The 26,898-nt window shown below is 32.4% G+C and overlaps 2 protein-coding genes across 2 annotated transcripts; one reads left to right on the forward strand and one right to left on the reverse strand.

Annotated features, from left to right (window-relative positions):
* Positions 1-4,777: 4,777 nt before the first annotated feature.
* Positions 4,778-12,742, reverse strand: LOC130451923 (craniofacial development protein 2-like). The gene is made up of 2 exons (XM_056791279.1): positions 12,700-12,742; positions 4,778-5,388 (listed from the first exon to the last, which is right to left on the reverse strand). Exons 1-2 carry the CDS (start codon positions 12,740-12,742, stop codon positions 4,778-4,780), a joined length of 654 nt encoding a protein of 217 aa, XP_056647257.1.
* Positions 12,743-23,225: 10,483 nt separating this feature from the next.
* LOC130451924 (putative E3 ubiquitin-protein ligase protein PFF1365c) lies at positions 23,226-26,236 on the forward strand. The gene is made up of 2 exons (XM_056791280.1): positions 23,226-23,671; positions 25,639-26,236. Exons 1-2 carry the CDS (start codon positions 23,655-23,657, stop codon positions 26,234-26,236), a joined length of 615 nt encoding a protein of 204 aa, XP_056647258.1. The 5' UTR covers positions 23,226-23,654.
* The last annotated feature ends 662 nt before the right edge of the window (positions 26,237-26,898 follow it).

Genomic DNA, 26,898 nt, shown 5'->3' on the forward strand with positions numbered 1-26,898 from the left:
AAATGTTTATCTCGTTAACCAATCGAAATCATAAATTGATGATATCTTTACGTATATTTAAGAAAAAAACGATTTTTCGCGTTGTACATCACGAAATAAAACCGCTATAATTACGATGATTTAACTATCTGAAACAAATAAAATGAAAATATGTAGACATATATGTAATACCAACTGTCCATATAGGAGTATAGGTCCGAGACTTTTCACTGTATAAATAAATAATTCGGATTACGAAACTAAAAACGAAAATTCATTAGAACAAAAAACTTTTCTGGAAACTGTAACATAAATATAAACCGCATGGGTACCGAGTAGTATTCATGATTATGAATATATATAAAGACATACATTTGTACATACATACATAACACATATTATAAGCTGTACTGGTAAATGATGAAATATTTGAAAAATTGTCTAAGCTGTATGAAGGAGATACAGAACAATTAAAAGGTAAGGTCACTCAAAAATTTTTCAGCTATATCTATAAGAGAAATAACATTCAATATATCTGTATTCATAAGCGATAATAATAACCACAATGAGAGGCGATGGGTACACATTTAAAAAACTAGAAGATCAAAGCATGATGAAATCTACAAAACGTGACATAAGCATAAAAGGTATTGGAAACAAACATTTTGATGAATACTTTCTTCAGAATGTTATAATATTTTCACTGGAACACAAAAGTTAAGTATCAGACTGGATAATAGAATACATAAAAATGGTTGAAGATAGGAAATAATGGAGAATATACGAGTAAACGTATGAAAGAATATATGAAAAAATGAGGTACTATTCTTGAGTAAAGTAAAGTAAAGAAGTAAAACACAATATGAAAGTAATGTGAAGAAGAGCCACGATGAGGAAAATGATGTTGAAAACGAAGAACAAATAACAGTAAAGTGAGAAGTGTAAAATAATATTGAGGAGAACAAGGAACAGGAAATAATTGATGTTCTTCGTGGAAGAATATCGTTATTTTTCTTCAATTTGTACACTACTGTCTCTGAATAGTAATAGGATTGCGGAACCATATCGAAATGGTTTTTTTCATTTATTTCAATCGGTATCTTATACAGATTCGATGTCGATAGACTTGCGGAATCAAGTCGCCATGATCTTTCTCTATTTATATCAGTTTGTGGATAATTTTGACTGGATGCTGTAGGTCTGAAGGATTTAAATCGGATTAATGTTTTTCTTGAAAGCATCTTGTAAGATTTTTCAGTTTGTGGTTTTGTTGTAAGTGAATATAGATATATTTTCGAGATCAAATCTTACTTTCTTCTTTTTTGGAAGGCTAACGTTTTCATTCAGTGCTCTGACTCCACTGGATATTGACGGTATTGCGGAATTATACTGATACGTCTTAACTAGACATGATTTTTTCCTTGGAGGTTTATCGTTATTTTCCTAAATAAAAATATTTTCAAGACCAAGAAACTAATTTTGGTGAAAAAGTTTATGAAAATATATAAGCTAGGCAAAATCGTTATGTATCTGTATTCGTTTGTGATAAAATGGCTGCCTTTGTTTACTAAATACTTAGAAAGCATTTTGAATAGATTTGTTGGAGTGAAATATTTTTGAGTGTTTAGATATTGTTCAAGTGATATATTAGTCTTAGTTTCAAATTTTAGTAAAGCTTTTTATATTTCCCCATTCCAGTCATATGGTTAAATTAGTTACTTACAAAACTCTACAGAATAGGATACTCGAATAATGTATATTTTGACTTATGATATTATTATGAGGAAAGCAGTTGTCAAAACAAGATGAAAGTAATGTGAAGAAGAGCCATGATTAGGAAAACGATGCTGAAAACAAAAAACAAGAAACAGAAAAGTCAAAAGTGTAAAATGAAGAAAGAAAGAACAAGAAATAAAGAAGATAAAATTATGCCCCATCGCGTCATTTTACAACAAAAACAATCATAATTCATTAACAAGCCCAAACAATCTTGACAGCACTTTCACTCATTTCATCGCACAGAATGGCAAAAAGTCGGGATTGCTTAGGCTGCGACTTAATGAAATTTACAATCTTCACTGTATTATCAACCGCCGCTGGCTAAATTCTTTTTCTGTTCAAGGTCAAATGCCTTTAAATTTATTGTTATGCTGCAGTTTTTTTATTTTTCAGTTTTTAGGGAAAAATACATCAGATAGTTACGTATTTTTATCGTATTCCTACATCACAATCGTTGTGAAGAAGTGATTCATGAGTAAAAATGCAAATAAAATTTGAAAACATTAGTTTTTTGGCCAGCTTATATAGTATCAACAAAATAAAAAACATACAATATTATCACCTTTGCATAAAAAAGTACCAACGAAAAGTATGTATATCAATCAGTTGTTCTACAGTTTACAGACTAGGTACCTAATCATTATAATTACCTAATTATAAAATAGAAGAAGATTTATTTAGGACATGCCAAAATTTAAATTGTCCACACTATCCAGTACAAGATGAGTAATTATTGAACTTACCACTGAATTAGGAAGTTGTTCTAATTCAATCTGAGTAATGATAGTCTTTCTTTCAAGAAATAGTCCAAATGGATCAAATTACATATTTTGTTCAATGCCTTTAGTGAGTTTACTAATTCAATCAACTGTCGATCTTAAATCAAATTATACTCGGTAATATTTTTTTGTTTTGTACAAAACAATAGAGACTAACATCGAAACAGGCGTCAGACAGTGTAATAGTAAGTGTGGTAAAAGTAGTAGTACATGTCTTGGATTTCTCGATGTAAGTATTCTCTTATCTTCTTTTACTTTCGTAATATGTTCATTTAACAAATTTTGGGCAGCTGTGTGTATGTCCTCAGTGTCGATTCTTTGTACAATCAACCAATCAACATGTATACCATAAGTTTTTACATATATTTATTGTATTTAAATATTTACCTCTATTATTCGATTCACTTTAACCATTTTGTTTTCTATTAGCATTTTCATTAGCCATTCGAAGTATTATCTGATGTGGAGTTGTCAGTATTGGTATCGCCATTCGTTTTCTTAATGCTTCTTTTATACTTGTCAATTTGTCACTGTCACAATCAAACGAAGACTACGAAGAACAAGAAGAAGAAGAAGAGAAGCAAGAAGTAGAGGAGGATAAAAAAGAGAACGTGGACGAAGTATAAGGAGAATAGCAGAAAGATACTTTTGAATGGCGATGCCGTGATTTTTAAAGGTATTTTCTGTGGGAATGCAAATTACCGTTCTAATTTTTGATAACAATTTCTTAATTTTCTCATTTCTGCATTAACTTCGTTTACGGTCTCAATTATTTGGTCCATTATTACGTTGAAAAGGCATGGGCTGAGGCTATCTCCCTGTCTTATGCCGGATGAGACTTCGAGTTCTCTTGTTAGCCCACAGTTTGTTTTTATTCTTGTTTTGGTGTTGATGTTAAGTTGCCTTACTAGATTTGTATAATGCTTCTTGACGCCTTTTTGGTTTAGTCGGTGGATTACATCGTTGAGTTTTACTCTATCGAATGCTTGCTTTAGATCTACGAAACATGTGTACATGGGTTTATTGTATTCTATAGATTTCTCTATCAACTGGCGTAATATAAATATTGCGTCTATAGTGGATCTGTTTGGGCGGAAGCCTTGTTGCTCTTCTGAGATGCCTACCTTAGCAGTTATCTTATTTGCAAGTATCTTGGTAAATAACTTTAACACACTACTAAGTAGCGTTATGCCTCTGTAATTCTTCGGATCTGATTTTAAACCTTTCTTGTATATAGGTATAGTTATACTAGTTCTCCATTCTTCGGGTATTACTCCAGTTCTTTCTATTTTATTGTACAGTTTTATTAATTCTTTTTCGATTTCTGGGCCCCCGTTCTTCAGTAGTTCATTTGGGATATTGTCTGTACCTGGTGATTTTCTATTCTTTAGTTTCTTTATAGTTGTTTGTACTTCTTCTAATGTGATGGTTTCTTCCTGTTCGTTTGGGAATGGCGGGTTTGCGACTTCTTCGTCCCTGCTTCCGTTGTTATCATATAGGATCTCAAAATGTGCTGCCCATGTTTCCTGATTTATAACATTTATCACTACCTCCTCGTTGATTGGTTTCTTCCTTTTTCGTATCATGTTCCATATTTTTTTCTGGCCTCCGTACAAATCATGTTCCATTTCCACTGAGAAATTTTCCCAGTATGTTTTTTTCAGTTCTTTTATTGTGTTGGTTGCTCTATTCCTCACTCTTTTATAGGCTTCGTATTCTTCCTGTGTTCTATTGGTAATGTATTTTATGTACGCTTTCTTTTTTTCATTTGCCAGTTCCTTAATTTCTAGAGTGAGCCAGGGTTTATTCTGTGTTCTATTCGTGTCTATTGTTCTTTTTCCTAGGGATTCCTTTGCGCTGTTCTTTATGTTATTCTTTAGTTTCTCCCAGGCGGCTTCTACGTTGTCGGTTTCTTTTATAGGGTTTTGGACAATTTTTTCGCGAAGTCTGTTTTGATAGAGGTATTTAATGCTTTCATCCTTAAGCGACTCTATATGAAATTTCGATACGTAGTTGGATGTTTTTCTTTTCTTTATTATGTGAGATACGCGGTATTTACACAATACTAAACCGTGTTGGGTGCCGATGTTTGCCGATGTTAATACCCGTACGTCAAGTATCTGGGAGGGGTGGACTTTCCTGTTTGTAATTATGTAGTCAATAGTTGATTTTTGGCTTCTCGTGTTAGCGAAGGTGTACTTTTGTTGTTCATTATGATCAAAATATGTGTTGTTGATACGTCATTCGTTGAGGGCGCATACATCTATCAATATATCTCCGTTATCATTCACTGCTCCTTCGTTGAAACTATGCATGATTCCTGGGATAACTGTGTTCCCAATTCTTGAGTTAAAGTCGCCCATAATAAACACTTTGTCTTTACTGGGTATTTCATCTAACGTAGCTTGCAAGGTATCAAAAAAAGCTTCCCTTTCTTCTTTCGGTTTGCTTACATCAGGTGCATATATACTTAGTAGGTGTGTTCTTTCGTTGGCCAGCTCTACTGTTATCTGTATGATGCTATGACTTATATACTGTACTTCTTTAATATCTTTTTCAAATTTTTTATTCACTAGTAACCCTACTCCTCCCCGTGCTCGCAAGTTCTTGTCGACTCCACTATAAAACAGTATGTAGTTTTGGTACCTTTGACTGCCATTGCCTTTCTTCTTGGTCTCTGATAGTGCGCAGAAATCTATTTTGTTTTTCTCTATTTCTACGACCACCTCATAGTCTTTGTTGCTCCATGATGTAATGTTCCAACTTCCGAGTCTTACTATGTTTTCTTTCCATACTCGTTTTTTCCGTTTTCGTGCCGTGTCGTCTTCAATGCTCCGTCCAGTTTCCGAGGCTAATGTGACAGTTCTGTGAGTGTTTTTTCTTTTTACGAGGGGCAGGTTACTGGCCTCACCCCTTAACCCTCCTCCTTTATCCGGGCTTGGGACCGGCAGTGATAGTCAATGGCCTACTCAATCCACCCATCAACCACCCTAGGCGGAGTTGCAAATCAATATTTATGCCAAATTTATTCATTTTCATGCCTTTTCCTTAGATTTCCAAAAAAAAATTCAATTATATTGTCTTAAAGCGTCATAAATGTTTATGCCCCTTTCCGTCAATTTGATGCCCAATTCCATTTGGCACAATAATTTCTTAAATATGATTAAATTCATTCATCTGTCAAGCCGATAATTTTTTCTATGTCCAAGCTAATCAATTTTATTTATTTTTCAATAAAACAACTTGAAAATAGCAATTTTTTTCGCGTAATTTCGATGCACAAATCAAAGTTTCTCAACATTTTTTTCCGCCACAATTAGGGTAGAATATTGTTGCGTATCTTGAAAAGAATACAAATTTTTGGACTCTCAAAAACAGCAGTTGGTGAATAATTACTTAAACAATTACAAAAAATTTGGTTGTTGTATTATACTTGTATTTTCTAAAATTAATATTCATCATAGTAGAAGGGTAATAGTATATTGACGAAATTTTGACTGAGAAAATGGGAGACTAGTACTTGATTTCCAATTTTTACCAGACAGATAGAACTAAGACACTGAATGAAAACTCTTACGACAGAATAAAGTGCAGGAAAGCTGTTTCATTAAGGTCAACACGGCTTCGAGCATTTCTATACACCTTGTTTCACACAGTGTCTTTGAATTATATTTACCTGGCTCAATTCAATCAGAGATATGGACAGTTGCTGTATACTGCAAGAGGTTAAATCTTGGAAATTCTGGCTTGGACTTTCTTAATTATTCCACTCGATTTACTTCAGCGCGAATTCTGAAGCTAGATATACTGTGAAATTCCGTTGGCCGAAACAACTCCCAGTTGCATCTATAATTTCATCTTCTATATAATACGTTTTGGACACAAAATGAAACCACCATTTAATAATTGGAATAAGCTTAATTGAGGTGCAATCTGCAAAACGGTTTTTGTTGGAAAAAATCTTGTAGAAACCTATGGATATTTAGCGTCTGTGTGTGAGGTAAATTTTCTTAATTTCAAAACTTTCCCATTTTCTGAAAAATTCTCCTATTCAATGGCAAACAGATACATCATCTAAATAGTTTTAGTTTGAAAATAACAAGGTATAAGACATCAATCAATCCAAAATATGAGTCAAATTCACTTTGGTTACAATCCAAATTACAAATATAATGATATTAATATTCACTATCTATGGAAATTTAAATACCCGGATCTGATCGACGGTTATCTAATCAAAGTGTATTTCGAACTAGAGTTTCCATAGATAATTCAATTGTTTTATCCTAATTCCACAAAATCTGGTTGCAATTGTGAAGAATTAGCGATCAATGTCCAATTTGGCGAAGAATCAATTGAACTACTCATATTATTTGTTGTTATAGTGATAGATGGAGTATTGTCAATATTCTCAGTAGTTCTAGATTCACTAATTTCATTTATTATTTATTCTGCTACTTTTTTATTTTTTTCTGTATCCTTATATTCTGGTTGATTGCGATTGGAGGAAGCCTGATGTGAGAAGAATTTTTTCTTTTATTATTCGAAGTCCACGAACTAGTGATCAGTGGCGGAGGACTGCAAATTTTTTTTAGATACATTCTAACAATACTTATTTAAAACAAAAGAGCAGAATACACTTGTACAAACTTTAATTATCGAAATTCAATTAGTTTACCTGAATTACAGAATATTTTCTGTAGCTAAGGTGAATATTGATTGTTACTGACATTTTTTAGTGAAATTTGGTTTTTCCTTCGCTGTAAAAACGAGATATTTTTTTATATAGTATATTTGTCTTCTGAGTAGAAAGGTACAGTATTAATTTTTAATAAACGAAAGACAAAGAGTTATTTTCTTCTATTTTTTTTTTTCAAATTTTATATATTTTGTGTAGAATAAATCTTTTATTTTAATCATGACAACGTTAAGTTCTGTAAGTAGAATTGTTCACAACATTAAGCATGAAAAACTCAAAGTTATAAAAGTTTTACATTTGTTTTTCTAATGATTGCGAACCGAGGAGAACTCGTTAGGCTCTACGTGCTTTTCCGTGGTTCAATAGGGAGGAAGAAATTAATAGAAAACTACAAACCATTCAAAGAGAAGACAACGAATATTGAGGTGAAAATTGTACTGAATAGCGAAGAACCGATTCATCAGCGACCAAGAAGACTATCGGCACCCGAAAAAGAAGAAGCTGATAGACAGATAGAGGAATGGGGAATGGTTAAAAGATGGAATAATCAAACCGAGTTGTTCGGATTTCGCTAGTCCTATTGTACTAGTGAGAAAAAAGGATGGCCGAACCCGAATTTGTTTCGATTATCGCAATTTAAACAAAAATATAATACGCGATAGATTTCCACTTCCCTTCGTTGAAGATGTACTAGACAGCTTACAGGGAGCAAGGATATTCAGCACCCTTGATTTGGAAAGTGGATTTATTCATGTACCTGTTGAAGCAACCAGCACAAAATATTCTTCTTTTGTAACGCCGATTGGTCAGTACGAGTTTATGGAATGTCCATTTGGAATGTGTAGTAGTCCAGCAGTTTTCCAATGATTCATCGCTCATGTCTTCAGGGAGTTGACTGCTAGAATGTACGTTATATACTACATGGACGATGTTATCATCTTGAGTGCGAACGAAGAAGAGGGGATAGAAAGACTAAAACTTTTATTAAAGACAGCTGCAGAATAAGGAATATGCAAGTATACATGTTTATTGATCATTCTTTTAGCAGCGATCTAGTGACGATTCGAAGCTTCACCCGATATACTACATGAGTAGAAAGACGACCCCTGTAGAGATAGTATACAAGCTATGAGCTCGAAGTACTCGCCATTATTAAAAGTGTGAAGAAATTCAGAATCTACTTGCTAGGAACGAAATTTAAAATAGTTACAGAATGTAATGCATTCATAAAATCCAGGGAGAAAAGGGACCTTACAACAGGAGTTACACGATGGGCCCTGATGCTAGAACAGAATGAAATTGAGTATAGACGAGGTACACAGATTGCGATAAAAAGGATTTTGACTACAGAAGAGTATGAAGATTTTTATTTAGAGCATGATTTATTGTAAAAACACGATAATGGTTTAAAATTACTTGTCATTCCAAAGAACATGCAGACTTAAAAAATAATAATAAAAGCCCACGAGAGAGGAAATTTTTGAAAGAAAAAAACAGAAGTAGTAAACAAGGAATTTTACATACCAAGACTAAAAGTCAAAATAAAAACGATTAAAAATAACGGTATACCTTATATTATAGAATAAAAAAGAAGGAAAAAAAGAATGAATGCTTCATCATCAGCACATTTCTGTGGTAGTTGATGACTTTTCCAAATTTGTGTGGCTTTACCCAACAAAATAAACCACGACGAAAGAAGTGACATGTTGTTTTGAAAAACAGCGTAAAATATATCACCTCGTCCTGTAGGAAAGAAAGAAGGAATGCTTCATCCTAAAATCAACATAGTCAAGCACGACGAAAGAAGTGATTTGGTGTCTTAGTGTAAAATATTGGGAAGCCCGTCAAGGATAATATCTGACAGAGGATCCGCGTTCCGTTCTGAAAAATTCGAATCATATTGCCGAGAAGAAAATATTAAATATGTGTTAACAATTTGTGGAGTCTCACGAGGTAATGGAGAAGTGGAAAGGGTAAATAGGACCCTTATACCAGTCTTAACAAAACTCAGTTTGGAAGAGCCAGGAAAGTGGTACAAATACGTTGACAAAGTACACACTGCCTCGAATACCACCTATCGCAAAGCATAAGTACCACACCCTTTGAAGTATATACAACTGATCCAAAATTGAAGAGAAAATTTTTTGATCCTCACGAAATTGTTAAGGTTGAAGAAAATGATAGATATGACGTTGTTAAAATCGGAGATCACGAGATTATCGCTCTACTCCATCCTACGGCGAAGCACAAATTCTGTAATAAAAGTGTTTTCTCTCTAACCGGCGTTCTCAGCAAAAAAGAACCCTAGACAACCAAGAAATTCTTTTAGTTATTTATTGCGTTATGCAATTCTGTGGTGATACGAGGATATATTGAAAAATTCTTAGCCTACTATAGAACCAAACAAAATTTCAATGTCAAAATGTTTTATTGCGCAACCAGACCTCCACAGCTTTTATTACCTCCTCGTTGGGAGAAAATTTACGACTTATTGATTTTTTTTTCAGTTGAGTGGTCAGTACATTTTTGGACACGAAACTTCTTAGGTCTGGGAAAACGAGAGTGTCGCCACTCCATCCATTGTTGCTTTGTTTCTGGATTGTAGAAATGTACCCGTCTCATCCATAGTAATAATGGGTTTTAGCCCAATTCGACAGTTTGATAAAATCATGTCATAAACTGTATCGATATTTTCGACGACTGACACAGGAGCTAGCCTTCATGATCGGTCATTATCTTCAATGGAAAATTTACCTCGTAAATCTGCTCACCTCTTAACGCTTCTAAATACAGGTACCTGATGATGGCTTGATACTCCAATTTGTCGATTTTCACAATTTCGGTGGATATATTTTTTCTTTCAATTTATTGCGTAACTCTGGTTTTCATTTTTGACGTAAAACTTAACACTGACATTTTTAATAAGTTATTTTTCGTTGCTATTGTAACGCAATATTTTGTTTATGCATGGAACTGGTCTAGGCCACCAACTTATCAATACATCGTCATATAGTTCAAATGGGGGACGACAATGACCCTCCACTTTGGGATTCTCAAATATTTGAGGTTATCTACTCGGAAATAACATTTTCATCACTTTAGGGTTTGTTGGGGTTTATCTAAGAGATAAACAAATTTTAAACTGTTCACAATATCCAGTACAAAATGAGTAATTATTGAATTTACCACTGAATTTGAAAATTGTTCTAATTCAGTCTGAGTAATGATAGCTAGTATTTTCTTCAAGAAATAATCCATTGATGATTTGCAGTTATTACGAATACCAGAAACAGTTGATATCTTATGAATCACCTTTTCCTGTAGTTTTTAGTATCTTTCGACCAAATGGATCAAATTCCATATATTTTCAATGCCTTTAGTGAGTTACTAATTCAATCAACTCACCATATGAAATCAAATTATACGCGGTAATATCTTTTGTTTTATACAAAACACATAGAAACTAGAGAACATCGAAACAAGAGTCATACAGTGTAATAGTGAGTGTGGTGGTAGTGGTAGTAAATGCAGCACACAAATTGTTCTCACGTATTTTATGCAATAATCATCACTTTTCCCCTTTTGTTTTCTATTATCATCTTCATTAGCCATTCGAAGTATTATCTGATTTGGAATTGTCAGTATTGACATTGCCATTCGTTTTCTTAATGCTTATTTGAAACTTCCCAATTTGTCACTATGCAATCCTATCAACCATTTGAAGGTATCTACGGCTCCATTTTCCAATTCTTCTTCATACTTATACAATTCGAAATTATGTATGATTGTACCATTCAAATCCAGAAAGAAATTATGCTCATTTACGTTTCAAACTATAAGCATTCTTACTTCTTTTCAGCATCATTTTCCTCATCATGGCTCTTCACATTACTACAAATATTTCGAAATATGTGATTTAAGGTAGTTTTGAAAATAATAAATTAAATATTTTGTTGTTGAGCTAAGTGGTTTTTAAAATATTTATTTTTCCAATCTATCACGAGATTTAAGAATAATAAATCAATTAAAATTAGAGGAAATGCAGCTATAGCACCTGCATTATGGAAATATGTATTAATATCTGTTCTCGATAAATAAAGAACATCTGTTGTACTTAAAATTTGGGTTGCCAATTTAACTTTCACATCTATTATGTTTGAGCAAGAATGAAAAAAAAAGCTAGCTGCTCAATAACCATCACAAAAAGCCGTTACATTGTTTCCACCTTTGCACTGATAAATTTCGCAAATCATGCAACTTGGAATATCGTCAAAATGGTCCAATTACAACTCTGGTTAACAAAAAGATATCGAAACAAATTATATATCGTTAGAAAATCTATACTCTAGCGATGTTTACAAAAAAACAAAAGCTTCCTATCACCTTTACTTTTTTTTAAACACATGAATTGTTGTAATAATATGAATATTTAAGATACATTACGTACTGAGAAAGTTATGAAGTTATAACTTCTTGCATAAGTTAAAATAAGAAGAGACATGAAAATCAGGAAAATTGAAGAAAATAAAGTGAATTATTGAAGAAATGAGTCGTTTTAGAAAATATCTTGTTTAGCAATTCAAAAATTTTCTAAGTAAAATTGGGTTGGATATCAGTAATTTATAAAAAGTTTTTGTCATAATAGTACAGCAAGTCAGCAATGTAAAAAAAGAAATCGGGAGTTCTTATGACAGCTATATTATATATGTTAAGGAATCAATCCGATAAGTTTTAAACACGAAAAAAAAAAGGATTATAATAGAATGAAGTAATAAACTCCACTTTAGTAATGAAAATAATGAATATCAACTCACTGGCAACATTCTTCATCAATTCATTGTAAACTACTTCTTCTTAAACTTCCCACAGATCAGTGAGATATTCTAATTTTACATTTAATGGCTAAAAGTTTGGACGATGGATCTGTTAGTAAATGGGAGGAACACAAGTCCAAAAAAGATTTGCCTTCTCTTGAGGATATGTATGAATTTTTAAGAAGTAGATCAGACTTGCTAGAGCGATTAGAGTTGAACGAACTTGAACAGGGATCCAAGTCAGGGAAAACCAGGGGCTTACTTTCTGCCGATTCAGAAAATAATTCACATGAAAACAAAACCTCTTTTCAAGGTTTCAAGTGTGCCATATGCAGTGGCGATCACAGAGTGTTTATGTGCGACAAATTCAAGGCAATGTCTGTGCTAAATCGCATGGATCAAGCCAAAAGACTAAAGTTATGCTTAAACTGTCTTCGAAGTGGCCACAAAACCAACCAATGCAGATTATATGCTTCATGTAAAACATGTAAGGGTAAACACAATACTCTTTTACACATAGAAAACAAAAATCAAGCAAATCAAAATATAAATCAAGAAAATGTTTCCCTAACTACAAGTTCGGAATATTTTCAAATTCTGTTATCCACTATAGTAGTAGATGTTTTAAACAGTTATGGTGCTTACGTACCTGTTCGAGCTATTCTAGATTCAGGATCAATGTCTTCCTTCATAACTGAGTCTCTTCACTCAAAACTAAATATTCCAAAGCAAACAATAAATTTCGCTGTTTCTGGTTTGAACAGTGCCGTATCTAATGTGAAATATAAATGTTGTTTAAAATTTAAATCTCAACATAAAAACTTCCATAAGCCCGGACCAATCGAGATGCTGATAGGTTCTGATATTTTTTGGAATATTTTATATCCAAACCAATTGAAGTTAAATACAAATGGTCCTGTTTTACAGGAAACTCGGCTTGGGTGGTTGGTTTCAGGTAAAATACAAGGCTTTAAAATTTCTAATTATATAGTTTGTAATTTGATTAAAAATGAAGGTGATTTATATATCCAAGACCAGTTATCAAAATTCTTTGAAATAGAAAGTGTTAAAACTGCCAGTCCTTGGTCCAAAGAGGAAATGGACTGTGTAACTCATTTTAAAGACACAACAACAAGAATTGATTTTTTAAAAATTAGTCAGAGAAAACTTTGTAAGTAAATAAGTGAAGTTTCCGTTTGTTGATATATTATCAGAATAGATTTTACATTTTACGAATAGCAATTGTCAAATCGTTAAGCAAACAAAGCGGGCATTTCAATTCGCTAAAGCTTCGTAACAGAAATTTAACATTTCATAATAACTCTTGCGAATATTTTGTTCATCCCCAAAGAACATCGAGTTTGTGTGTAGTTTTGCCCGTTTCTCCAAGGATAAATTCGAAAGAGAATTTTCTCCTGTTTCAATACGAAATTACTTGTAATGCAAATTCAGTTTTATTATAAAATTTCGTTTCTATTCGTCCAAGGTCAAAGTAAACCAAAGTTTCAAACAAAGGAACTTAGGAATTCATTATAATGATAGGAACGGAATTGTTATCTAGTTAGAAAACTTACTTATGTTTAAGTTTTATACGTGAATATTAGGTGAATATATTTTAAGTAATGAAGTAAATTTTAACTAAAAATGTATATATTTTTTAAATTTTGATTCTTATATTTATGTACAATTATTTTTCAAATTTTCTACACCTTTAACTAAGTAATTTGATATTGCATGTCGTATACTTTCATCTGATTTTGCCATCATAATCATCATCTTATTGATGTTAGAGTTTTGAACTTAATATACTTATACGTATTGTGTATTTAAAAATACTCACGTACACACCACAATGTTTTATGTTGATGAATATGATTTAAACAAGCTAAATGCTTTTAAGGTAATGGTAAGTATTTGAATATCTTTTTTAATAACAAGTATAAGCACTACACCAATACTGGAAGTAGTTTACAAATCATTTATTTTTAGGTAAAGGAGCGTGATTCCTTATTTACCAAAATGGGCTCTAATAAAAAAGAATTGTATGTACTCTAACATATTTACTAATTTCGCTATGGTAGCTTGAACTGAACTGGGCCTGAAAATTTGTAGTGTAACGTCTGTGAATGTCAAGTTACAAAAAAAGAATTAGATTATTGAAGTAGCAACAAGAGAACCGCATCTACCCGGCGAAATATTTTTGGAAATTTAATAAAACAATCCCCAACAACACATTTTTTTTAAAATATTTACCTGTATATAATGATTGATATAATAGGAGCGTTTGGATGGATTCACATCCTTTAGTAGTTTTGGAGTACCTACCTTATGGAATTGCAAGATAAAGACCATTCAAATGAACTGTGGTATTTCTGCACAATAAATAAATGATAGAAAAGATCCTCGGAATGGCGACACTCTGGTTTTCCCAGACCTAAGAAATTTCGTGTCCAAAAATATGCTGGAAAAAAGTTCTTGCTCCAGTTTTTTGAGATTACTATGGAGTAATCATGATTGATTTTTTTAATAAGGGTAGAACAATAACTGGACTAATACTATTCGACGTTACTGACCACTCAACTGAAAAAAAGTTCAATAGGTCGTAAATTTTCTTCCAACGAGGAGGTAATAAAAGCTGTGGAGGTCTGGTTGCGCAATAAAACATTTTGACATTGAAATTTTGGTTGGTTCTATAGTAGGCTAAGAATTTTTCAATATATCCTCGTATCACCACATAATTGCATAACGCAATAAATAACTAAAAGAATTTCTTGGTTGTCCAGGGGTACTTTTCTGCTTAAAACGCCGGTTAGAAAGAAAACACTTTTATTACAGAATTTGTGCTTCGCCGTAGGATGGAGTAGAGCGATATTCTCGATCCTACAATCGGCCATCAGGCTCATAATCCGCCTCGGATTCGTCTCTTTCATAGCTGACCCATGGATTTATATATTCAGCGCATGTTGTCGTTCGATTGGGTCCCTCGTGATCTCCGATTTTAACAATTTCGTGAGGATCAAAAAATTTTCTCTTCAATTTTGGATCAGTTGTATATACTTCAAAGGGTGTGGTACTTATGCTTCGCTGATAGGTGGTATTCGAGGCAGTGTGTACTTTGTTAACGTATTTGTACCACTTTGCTGGCTCTTCCAAACTGAGTTTTGTTAAGACTGGTATAAGGGTCCTATTTACCCTTTCCACTTCTCCATTACCTCGTGGGACATCACAAGTTATTAACACATGTTTGATATTTTCTTCTCGACAATATGATTGAAATTTTTCAGAACGGAACGCAGATCCTCTGTCAGATATTATCCTTGACGGGCTTCCAAATATTTTACACTAAGACACCAAATCACTTCTTTCGTCGTGCTTGATTATGTTGATTTTAGGATGAAGCATTCCTTCTTTCTTTCCTACAGGACGAGGTGATATATTTTACGCTATTTTTCAAAACAACATGTAACTTCTTTCATCGTGGTTTATTTTGTTGGGTAAAGCCACACAAATTTGGAAAAGTCATCAACTACCACAGAAATGTGCTGATAATTTTTTTTGTTGATTTCATTGGTCCTAATTGGTCGACGTGATACGTCTCTAGCGGACCTTCTAGCTTTTGTATAGGATGAAGCATTCATTCTTTCTTTCCTTCTTTTTTATTCTATAATATAAGGTATACCTACCGTTATTTTTAATCGTTTCTATTTTGTCTTTTAGTCTTGGTATGTAAAATTCCTTGTTTACTACTTCTGTTTTTTTCTTTCAAAAATATCCTATCTCGTGGGCTTTTATTATTATTTTTTAAGTCTGCATGTTCTTTGGAATGACAAGTAATTTTAAACCATTATCGTATTTATACAATATATCATGCTCCAAATAAAAATCTTCATACTCTTCTGTAGTCAAAATCCTTTTTATCGCAATCTGTGTACCTCGTCTATACTCAATTTCATTCTGTTCTAGCATCAGGGCCCATCGTGTAACTCCTGTTGTAAGGTCCCTTTTCTCCCTGGATTTTATGAATGCATTACATTCTGTAACTATTTTAAATTTCGTTCCTAGCAAGTAGATTCTGAATTTCTTCACACTTTTAATAATGGCGAGTACTTCGAGCTCATAGCTTGTATACTTCATCTCTACAGGGGTCGTCTTTCTACTCATGTAGTATATCGGGTGAAGCTTCGAATCGTCACTAGATCGCTGCTAAAAGAATGCTCAATAACCATGTATACTTGCATATTCCTTATTCTGCAGCTGTCTTCAATAAAAGTTTTAGTCTTTCTATCCCCTCTTCTTCGTTCGCACTCAAGATGATAACATCGTCCATGTAGTATATAACGTACATTCTAGCAGTCAACTCCCTGAAGACATGAGCGATGAATCATTGGAAAACTGCTGGACTACTACACATTCCAAATGGACATTCCATAAACTCGTAGTGACCAATCGGCGTTACAAAAGAAAAATATTTTGTGCTGCTTGCTTCAACAGGTAAACAGGTACATGAATAAATCCATTTTCCAAATCAATGGTGCTGAATATCCTTGCTCCCTGTAAGCTGTCTAGTGCATTTTCAACGAAGGGAAGTGGAAATCGCGTATTATATTTTTGTTTAAATTGCGATAATCGAAACAAATTCTGGTTCGGCCATTCTTTTTTCTCACTAGTACAATAGGACTAGCGAAATCCGAACAATTCGGTTTGATTATTCCATCTTTTAACCATTCCCCATTCCTCTATCTGTCTATCTACTTCTTCTTTTTCGGGAGCCGATAGTCTTCTTGGTCGCTGATGAATCGGTTCTTCGCTATTCAGTACAATTTTCACCTCAATATTCGTTGTCTTCTCTTTGAATGGTTTGTAGTTTTCTATTAATTTCTTCACTTCCTCCTTATTGAACCACGGAAAAGCCTAACGGAAGAGCCTAACGAGTTCTCCTCGGTTCGCAATTATTAGAAAAACAAATGTAAAACTTTTATAACTTTGAGTTTTGCTTGGTTAATGTTGTGAACAATTACTACTTACAGAACTTATCGTTGTCATGATTAAAATAAAAGATTTATTCTACATAAAAAATAGGTAAAATTTGGAAAAAAATAGAAGAAAATAACTATTTGTCTTTCGTTTATTAAAAATTTATCCTGAACCTTTCTACTCAGAAGACAAATATACTATATAAAAAAATATCTCGTTTTTACAGCGAAGGAAAAACCAAATTTCCCTAAAAAATGTCAGTAACAATCAATACGATAAAAACTTATTATTCACCTTAGCTACAGAAAATATTTTGTAATTCAGGTAAACTAATTGAATTTCTATAATTATAGTTTGTACAAATGTATTCTGCTCTTTTGTTTTAAATAAGTATTGTTAGAATGTGTCTAAAAAAAATTTGCAGTCTTCCGCCACTGATCACTAGTTCGTGGACTTCAAATAATAAAAGGAAAAATACTTCTCACATCAGGCTTCCTCCAATCGCAATCAAGCAGAATATAAGGATACAGAAAAAAATAAAAAAGTAGCAGAATAAGTAATAAATGAAATTAGTGATTCTAGAACTACTGAGAATATTGATAATACTCCATCTATTAGTATAAAAACCAATAATATGAAGAGGATTTTTCAACGAACTTTATTGAGAAAATTAAGAAATTGTTATCAAAAATTAGAACGGAAATTTGAATTCCTACCGAAAATTCCTTTAAAAATCACGACATCTCCATTCAAAAGTATCTTTCTGCTGTTCTTCTTATACTTCGTCCACGTTCTCTTCTTTATCCTCCCCTACTTCTTGCTTCTCCTCTTCTTCTTCTTGTTCTTCGTAGTCTTCGTTTGATTGTGACAGTGACAAATTGACAAGTATAAAAGAAGCATGAAGAAATCGAATGGCAATACCAATACTGACAACTCCACATCAGATAATACTCCGAATAGTTAATGAAAATGCTAATAGAAAACAAAATGGGGAAAGTGAATCGAATAATAGAGGTAAATATTTAAATACAATAAATATATGTAAAAACTTATGGTATACATGTTGATTGGTTGATTGTACAATGAATCGACACTGAGAACATACACACAGCTGCCCAAAATTTGTTAACTGAACATATCACAAAAGTAAAAGAAGATAAGAGAATATTCACATTGAGAAATCCAAGACATGTACTACTACTTTTACCACACTTGTTATTACACTGTCTGACGCCTGTTTCGATGTTCTCCGTTAGTCTCTATTGTTTTGTACAAAACAAAAAAATATTACCGAGTATAATTTGATTAAGATCGTCAGTTGATTGAATTAGTACACTCACTAAAGGCATTGAACAGAATGTGTAATTTGATCCATTTGGACTATTTCTTGAAAGAAAGATTAACATTACTCAGATTGAATTAGAACAACTTCCAAATTCAGTGGTAAGTTCAATAATTACTCATCTTGTACTGGATACTGTGGACAATTTAAATTTTGGTATCTCTTAAATGATTCGAGTAGATAAACTCAAATATTTGAGATCCCTTAAATCCTTTTCGTACAATATATGTATTGTTTAATTTTTGTTTCCGCTCTAACTCCTTCATTATCTCGAAGTCGAACAACATTACTAACTAATTAAACCATACGATAGGATTGGGAAATATAAAAAGCTTTTCTTAGGTGATGAGATGTTTAAAAAATGTTTTTAAAGAATTTGAATTTTAAAAATCTGTCCCCACTTTCATGAATAAATTCAAGGCATTTTTTTTGTAAATTAGTTTTTCCTTGTCCTTGCAAAATGAAGTACCCAATAGGTCCCTTGCTTCGGGTAATTCATCAGTATTCATGTTTGTTTCCTGTTTTTATTTTTTATTGGAACCTTAATATCAGTGACATATTAGAACATTCCTCTTATTTGTTATAAAAGAGACTCACTCTTAGAAGCACTTACAGTTTCAGATGAGTGTAATAATTCAATTTAGGAAAATTTAGATGAAACAGAACTTTCAGACTGATGTAAAACACAGAATATGCATTTAATATGCATATTGATGAGTATTATTTACACAAGCTAAATGCTTTTAAGAGGTTGACAATATCTAATACTAATGAATCACCTCTTCTCAAATAGTAATTACAAAGCCAGATCGATAAGTCCATCACTTTTTGAATTTCCCACTTGCCAACTGAAACGGCAACACCGCACATGTCAATATGCAGTGTTTTCTCATTACTATATTTATACACCAAAAAGTTATTTAAACAACTTTTTTTATAAACATTAAATATATTGATTAAATCTTAATTAACTATCTGTCAAAAAAAAACTCGCGTGAAGAATAGCAAGGGCACGGAGGTAAAGGTATCAATAGTTTTGGAGCTCAACAAGATTTGAAATTTTTATAAAAAAAATTCATGTATATCTTTCTATTATTTCACTCACCCGGAACTTTAAGTGCTTCTGAAAGTATGAATAACTCTTGTAACCAACAAGAAAAATGTTCTTATAATGTCATTGGTATTAAGGTTCCAACAAAATTAGAAACTTTGCAGAAAATCTCAGCAATTCTGATTTTGATACACTGATGAAGGCCAAAAAAAATATGAGTATTATGAAAAATAGAGTGACTCTTTGAAGAAAATCTCTCTTCAAATTAAATTCGAAATCTGTGAAAAAACAGGTTTTACGGAAATGATTGATAAATTTGCCACTCAGAAAGCCAGAAAGATTATTTTATAATTAGGTGATTATGATGATTAGGTACTTAGTCTGTGAACTGTTGAAGAACTGATTGATATACTTTTCATTGAGTATTGATTTGGTACTTTTTCATGCAAAGGTGATAATATTGTTTGTTTTTTATTTTGATAAAGACACCTAGAAGATGCTTGATGCTTTATCTATATTCTCTGGAGGTGTCAGATACCACCAGGAAGCGTATGTAACAGAAGACGAGGATCTGCAGAAATCCCACATAAAGATTGGGTTCCTCACTATGTACTTACATTAGTTATCTCGAAATCCGGAAAGTGGAGGATTTCAATACATTTATATAGCTTGTAGACTTTTATTACTTTTTTTTGGAGAAATCCATTTATTTTTATTAGTATGAAAAAGAAGAAAAATATTTCAAGGTTATAATAAGTATGTTGGATACAAATAATCAATTGTAAAAAACAAAATGTTTTTTTGGGGGTTATGTTAGGTAAATATGACATTAACGCGTTTGTATGTCAAATATTGATATAAATTGAAAACCGATATGTCTAGGTTGAGAAAAAAGAGGCGTTGCTTTTGCGATGTAATTAAACCGGGTCCTTTGAGTTATAAACGCAAAATTACGGATAGTAATACCGATTGTAGTAGCGTCCCAACGAGTTCGAGCGCTCGAGATAATTCCAAACCAAAACCCGAAGCTACCAAAGAAGAAAACATCAAACATCGAAGTATGAAGAGATTTAAAATGCAATCGGACGGTGTTATTACATCTATTAATTGCTATACGTCTGAAGATAATGAATTTTCTTATAAAAAAGACAATGTTAAGGATAAAACTAAGAATAGCGAAAGAGTTTTGTTAATTGAAGCACAAAATGTAGATATTCAGAATCATTATTATACAATTTCTAAAACTGTTACGATTATTTGTATTTACTAATAACTCCGGGAGTTTTTTTTTCAAGCCCTTTTCAAGGTAAGTTCATCCTCAAACTCAAGCTTATTAACCAATACCTTCCATTTTTACCTATCCATAGTTATTAACCCCTAGTTTCTCATCCCTTTTCTTTCCAAATCAATCTTCACAATCAAACCACTGCCACTAAAAGATATGATAAACGGAACTTGAATTTTGGATATATCTCGTAGAATTCAAATCCTCATGATATTTCTGATAATTCCGGTATTAGGTTTAATCAAAGATTTCTCAGGATAAAGATTAAGAATTGATTAAATTTTGAATTTTAGACTGGTATTCGTTTAAACTTAATAGCATCCCAAAAGCCGTTGGGTTATAAAACGACGACGCGCAGACTTTACCATTTTTAAATTACCCAATCAAAAAAGAAGAATTAAATAATTGACGTTTCTGGAACAGAAAGGATTTTCAAATTTCAAAAATGTTCATTTGTGGACAATTTAAACCTACGAACTTTTGATTTGAGTTTAACTCAATAATTAAATCACCGCTCGTTGTTCAACACGATCCATTTTGATACTGCATTCGAGCTTATGACGTTATTAATCTTTATTTTTGATAATGAGGACAGTTGAGCTTTTGGACTGAACAATTTATCTCGAAATAATGCTTGAAATTGGACTTTTAATTAATAAGAGTGAATCCAAAAGAGCTGATATCAGATCTCATCCTTCCAGAAAGTTTTCTCAAACACAGCTTCGTTTACCATGTGAGTTTTTCCAAAAATAAATACAATAAACGGCTATAAAAACTTGTTGTTTGGAATGTCTACCTCAAGTTGCCTAATCTATAAAAAAAACTGGGTTTTGAATTTATAAAACAACTTGTCCAGGTAAGCATCGAAATACTTAATTTTCAGGATCAGTTGAATATTCAAAAATATGATTAAAGTTACAATTGATTTTTTAAAAATTAGTTAGAGAAAACTTTGTAAGTAAATAAATGAAGTTTCCGTTTCCGTTTGTTGATATATTATTGGAATGAATTTTACATTTAACGAATAGCACTTGTCAAATCGTTAAGCAGAAAAAGCGGGCATTTCATTTCGCTAAAGCATCTCCAAAGAATATCGAGTTTGTGTGTGTTTTTGCCCGTTTTCCAAGGATAAATTGGAAAGAGAATTTTCTCATGTTTCAATACGAAATTACTTGTAATGCAAATTCAGATTTATTATAAAATTTCGTTTCTATATATTACGTATATGACACTTCACAGTGCCATGTACTAGCTTGAATGTCCTATGGTCATCTGGCAAGTGACAGTTGGGAAGCGGGGGACTTAGATAGTTAGGTTAGAACATATAGAGGAACGAAGTAAAACGTGTTCTCAAAACTAATCGTGTTTTATTTAAATAATAATATTAAAGCTAACCTGAAACATGGTGTCAGGTGTGAATTAACAAGAAGAGTGAGTTTAATAAATATAAAATACAGAACTTTAGTTGAGAATAAGATTTTAATATGGATTCAAGCGGATTTAAACCGCCATCAAGTCTTGTATTTGATCAAAACCTTCATAAAAATTATGAGAAGTTTAAACAACATTTCGAAATTTACTTAAAAGCAACCGAATTAAGTGGAAAGTCAACTGAACGCAAAATCGCTTTGTTTTTAAACTCCGCTGGTGAGGAGGCTATAGAAGTATTCAGCACATTAAGTCTATCAGAAGATCAAAAAGGAAATTACAAAGAAGTCATAGCAGCTTTTGACAATTATTGTAAACCACGCAATAATGAAACGTTTGATCGTTTCAAATTTTTCTCAAGAAATCAGGCAGAGGGAGAAAGCATGGATCATTTTATAAAAGACTTGAAATTATCAGCTAAACCGTGCAATTTTGGAACTCAAGAAGATAGTCTTATAAGAGATAGAATAATTTTAGGAGTCCAAGATCATAATTTACAAGAAAAACTATTGGGAATAAATAATTTAAATCTGGAAACTGCAGAAAGCACTTGTAGAACAACAGAAGCTACTAAGCTTCAAGCAAAAGATTTAAACAAGGAAGAAGTGAATTTAATTCAAAGAAGAGGATACAGTCAAGGTGACCCTAGTACTAGCGACAGTGGCAATAATAACGGAAGAGAGTACAGGTGCTTGAAATGTGGCAGAAGACACACCAAAGGCAAGTGTTTTGCTTTCGGAAAAAACTGCGCTAAGTGTGGACTGGAAGGACATTTTGCTGTAGGATGCAAAACAGGATACAATAAAAAAGATAACTTTAGTAACAGTAAGATAAATAAGAACAAAGGTAAATATTTTAACAGTCACAATAGAAATATAAATAGTAATCAACATGTAAATCTTGTTGATGAAAATGATTCGAGTGATGAAGATTTTGTTATTAACAATTTAACTGTATTCAATATTTATGAGAATGATAATTCAGAACTTGAAAAAATATGGACAGAAAATGTATGTATTGATAATAGTGTAATTAAGTTTAAGGTTGATTCTGGAGCTCAATGTAATGTGCTTCCAATAAGTTATATAAAAAAAATAGAAAGGGAGAATGACATAATACATTCAGAGCAAAGTATTATAGCCTATGGCAACAATAAAATCAGAGTTGTAGGAAGTATAATTTTAAAATGTTTAATTAAAAATAATATTCAAAATGTAAAGTTCTTGGTTGTAGATATACGAGGCAAACCTATTCTTGGATTAAAAACCTGTGTAAAATTAAATATAATATGCAAGCTGGATGAAGTTAACTTAAAGAATAAAAGAGATCCTTAAGAAAATTTCATCAATCAGAATAAAAAGTTGTTTGAAGGTACTGGTAAGGTTCCGTTTAAATATAGGATTTTATTAAAAGAGGGTTACAAACCAGTTGTAAGTAATTGCAGAAGAGTCGCTGAAAAAATTAAAGGAAAGCTAAAAAACACTTTGGATGAGTTAGTAGACAAAGATATAATTGAGAAGGTCGATGAACCTTCAGAATGGGTAAGTAATATAGTATGTGTCGAAAAACCTAATTCAGACAAGTTAAGAATCTGTTTAGACCCTATACATTTAAATAAGTATATTTGTATAGATAGGCATCCTATACCAACAACAGAAGAAATAGGCTTAAAATTAAGAGGGAAAAGTATCTACAGTGTGATAGATATGTCAGATGCCTTCTATCACATAGGATTGGTTAAAGATAGCCAAAAATTATGCACATTTATAACACCATTCGGTAAATATCGTTTTAAGAGGTTATGTTTTGGTCTATCATGTAGTCCAAAAGTTTTCCAACGAGCAAATGAAAGAATTTTCGGAGATTTAAATATTCCAATATATTTTGATGACTTAATAATTGCTGGTAAAGACGAAAGAGAACATGATTTGATAATGAATAAAGTACTAGAGAGAGCTAAACAGTTTAATGTAAGATTTAATGCTAACAAGTTACAATACAAAGTAAAGGAAGTAAAATACTTGGGGCAGGTTTATTCCAAAGAGGGGATAAAACCAGATAATTCATATGTAGAGGCAATAATGGCTTTAGAAGCGCCAAAAAATAAAAAAGAATTGCTGAGAATTCTGGGCATGGTAAATTACTTAACGAAATCTATACCAAAGATGTCAGAAATAGTAGCACCTCTAAGAGGTTTAATAAAAAATAACGTAAATTTCTTGTGGTCTGCTGATCAAGAAAATACATTTAGCAATTTGAAAAAAGTTATAGGTAATTTACCAACCCTTAAAATATTTAACCCAAACTTACCTATTACAGTACAAAGTGATAGTTCCCAGTATGGAGTGGGAGGGTGCCTTATGCAAGGAGGTCAAACCATAGCATTTTGCTCAAGACGTCTTACTGAAACCGAGACAAGGTACGCACAAATAGAAAAGGAGTATTTATCAATTTGTTTTAGTCTAATTAAGTTTCATCCGTTTGTTTACGGTAATAAGATAACAGAACAAACCGATCACAAGCCAATAATTGGCATTCAGCAAAAAGATATTAATAAAATTACGTCCAGACTACAGAGAATGCGCTTGAAAATCTTAAAATATAATTTCGAAGTTGAGTACATACCAGGTTCAAAGATGTATATAGCTGATCTTTTAAGTAGGTCATTCATAAAAGACAAAGTAAATGAAGATTGTGAAATAGAAGAGGTTGTGCATACGATTGACATTGAAAGACCCATTACAAATAGTCGATTAGCTGAGGTAAGCAAGGAAACTCTGTATGATAGTACTCTTAAAAAAGTTACTGAATATTGCATTAAAGGTTGGCCAGATAAAAAAGTATTGGATAACACTGAACTAAAGCAGTATTATAAAATAAAAGACGATCTACTGGTTCGCCATGGAATTTCATTTTTCAACGAGCGAATTTGCGTACCCAAAAAACTACAAAATCATATGACTAGAGAGCTACATAAATCCCATTTTGGCATGGAAAAAACAAAGAAGTGGGCAAGGAAAATATACTGGCAGGGTATAATAACTGATATTAAAAATTTTATTTCAAGGTGTCGCATATGTGAGAAATTCAGCAGAAATAAAATAAAAGAACCGCTAATACCGCACGAGGTACCTAAATATCCATTTGAGATAGTAGGGTCTGATATATTAGAATACGCATCAAAATATTATTTAGTTGTAGTCGATTACTACAGCAATTGGATTGAATTGAAAGAAATACAAAGAAAAAGTATAGATGAAATCTTAAAACAATTAAAAGTAATATTGTCTAATTTTGGATTACCTGCAAAGTTTATATCTGATAACAATCCCTACAACAGCTTTAAATTTAAAGAATTTTGTAATCAATACAACATACAATGTGTTTTTACGAGTCCCAGGTACATAAAGTCGAATGGGTTGGCTGAAAAAGCCGTACACATATGTAAACAGTTATTAAAAAAGTGTAACAATGAAGACGAAATATTTGTTCATTTGTTAAATTACAGAGTTACACCACTATGTGGTCTTGAGGCCTCACCTTCAGAGTTATTACAAAGCAGGTTACTAAGAACAGGTTTGCCTATATCCAACAAATTATTGGAACCCAAAACCACTAACGAGTATGGGAAAAAAGTAGAAAGAAAGTTGGCAGTAAAAAGCTATCATGATAAATCTGCACGTAGCAGCTCAGATTTTAACGAAAATCAAGATATACTATTTAAATTGAAGAAGGATGGGTATTGGACACCGGGAAAAGTCTTATCAAATACTAATACTCCACGATCATACTTGGTGAGTGATGAAAATGGCAGGGTTTATAAAAGAAATTCTTCCTTTTTAAAAAATACAAAAAATCCAACGGTTATAAATGCGTCAAACAACAACGAAAATATAAACATAAACTGTAAACCTAGTAGTGCTGATGAATCAAGTGAGAACACTTGTTTGTCTAATAGAACTGATGTATATAATGAAAACGGTTGTGGAACTAATAATAATAAAACGGCAAATGAATGTACAAGTGTCAAGGAAGCAAATAGCAAATGCACAAGATCAGGTCGGGTCGTCAATGTACCAAATAGGTTAAGAGACTATTATACATAGCGAAAAAAAAATATTATTATTAGTTTCATGTCTAGTTTATAGTATTAGTTAGTTAGTTAGTATTTCAATTATTTCAGTATAAGTCCAAAAAGGGGAGATGTTACTTATATGACACTTCACAGTGTCATGTACTAGCTTGAATGTTCTATGGTCATCTGGCAAGTGACAGTTGGGAAGCGGGAGACTTAGATAGTTAGGTTAGAACATATAGAAGAACGAAGTAAAACGTGTTCTCAAAACTAATCGTGTTTTATTTAAATAATAATATTAAAGCTAACCGGAAACACAAACCCACATCAGCGCTGCCACCGACTACAAAGACACTTGCACATCAACCAAATGAACCGGATAAAAATTTATCCGACATAACACCGAAGTATATGTTCATTGCCATGGCTGGTGAATTTGAAAATTACCATTTATATATTATTAATGAAAATTCCCTATGGAAAATTGATTTGAACTCGAAACTTATTCCCTCGCAACCAGAAATACTCTATGATTATTTACCTGAAGAAGTGGGTCCCATAATTCAGATTTTTCAAAGTTCTTCAGATAATTTAATAGCAGTCAATGACCGTAAATACTATGTAGCAGATTTTCCCGCTCTACAAATACTTGAGGAAAATAATTTAATTATACCTAAGAATTCTCAAATAAAC

The sequence above is a fragment of the Diorhabda sublineata genome, chromosome Y (genome assembly GCF_026230105.1).
Source record: "Diorhabda sublineata isolate icDioSubl1.1 chromosome Y, icDioSubl1.1, whole genome shotgun sequence".
Lineage (NCBI taxonomy): Eukaryota > Metazoa > Arthropoda > Insecta > Coleoptera > Chrysomelidae > Diorhabda > Diorhabda sublineata.

Excerpts from the sequence above, each read along its gene's own strand:
- LOC130451923 (XM_056791279.1), bottom strand. The coding sequence starts at position 12,742 with ATGAAGGAAGACATTGATCCTGAATCTAGAATAGCTCGAACAG. Across the intron at positions 5,389-12,699 it reads ATCTAGAATAGCTCGAACAG|CCTCGGAAACTGGACGGAGC; the intron begins GTACGTAAGCAC and ends CTGTCACATTAG.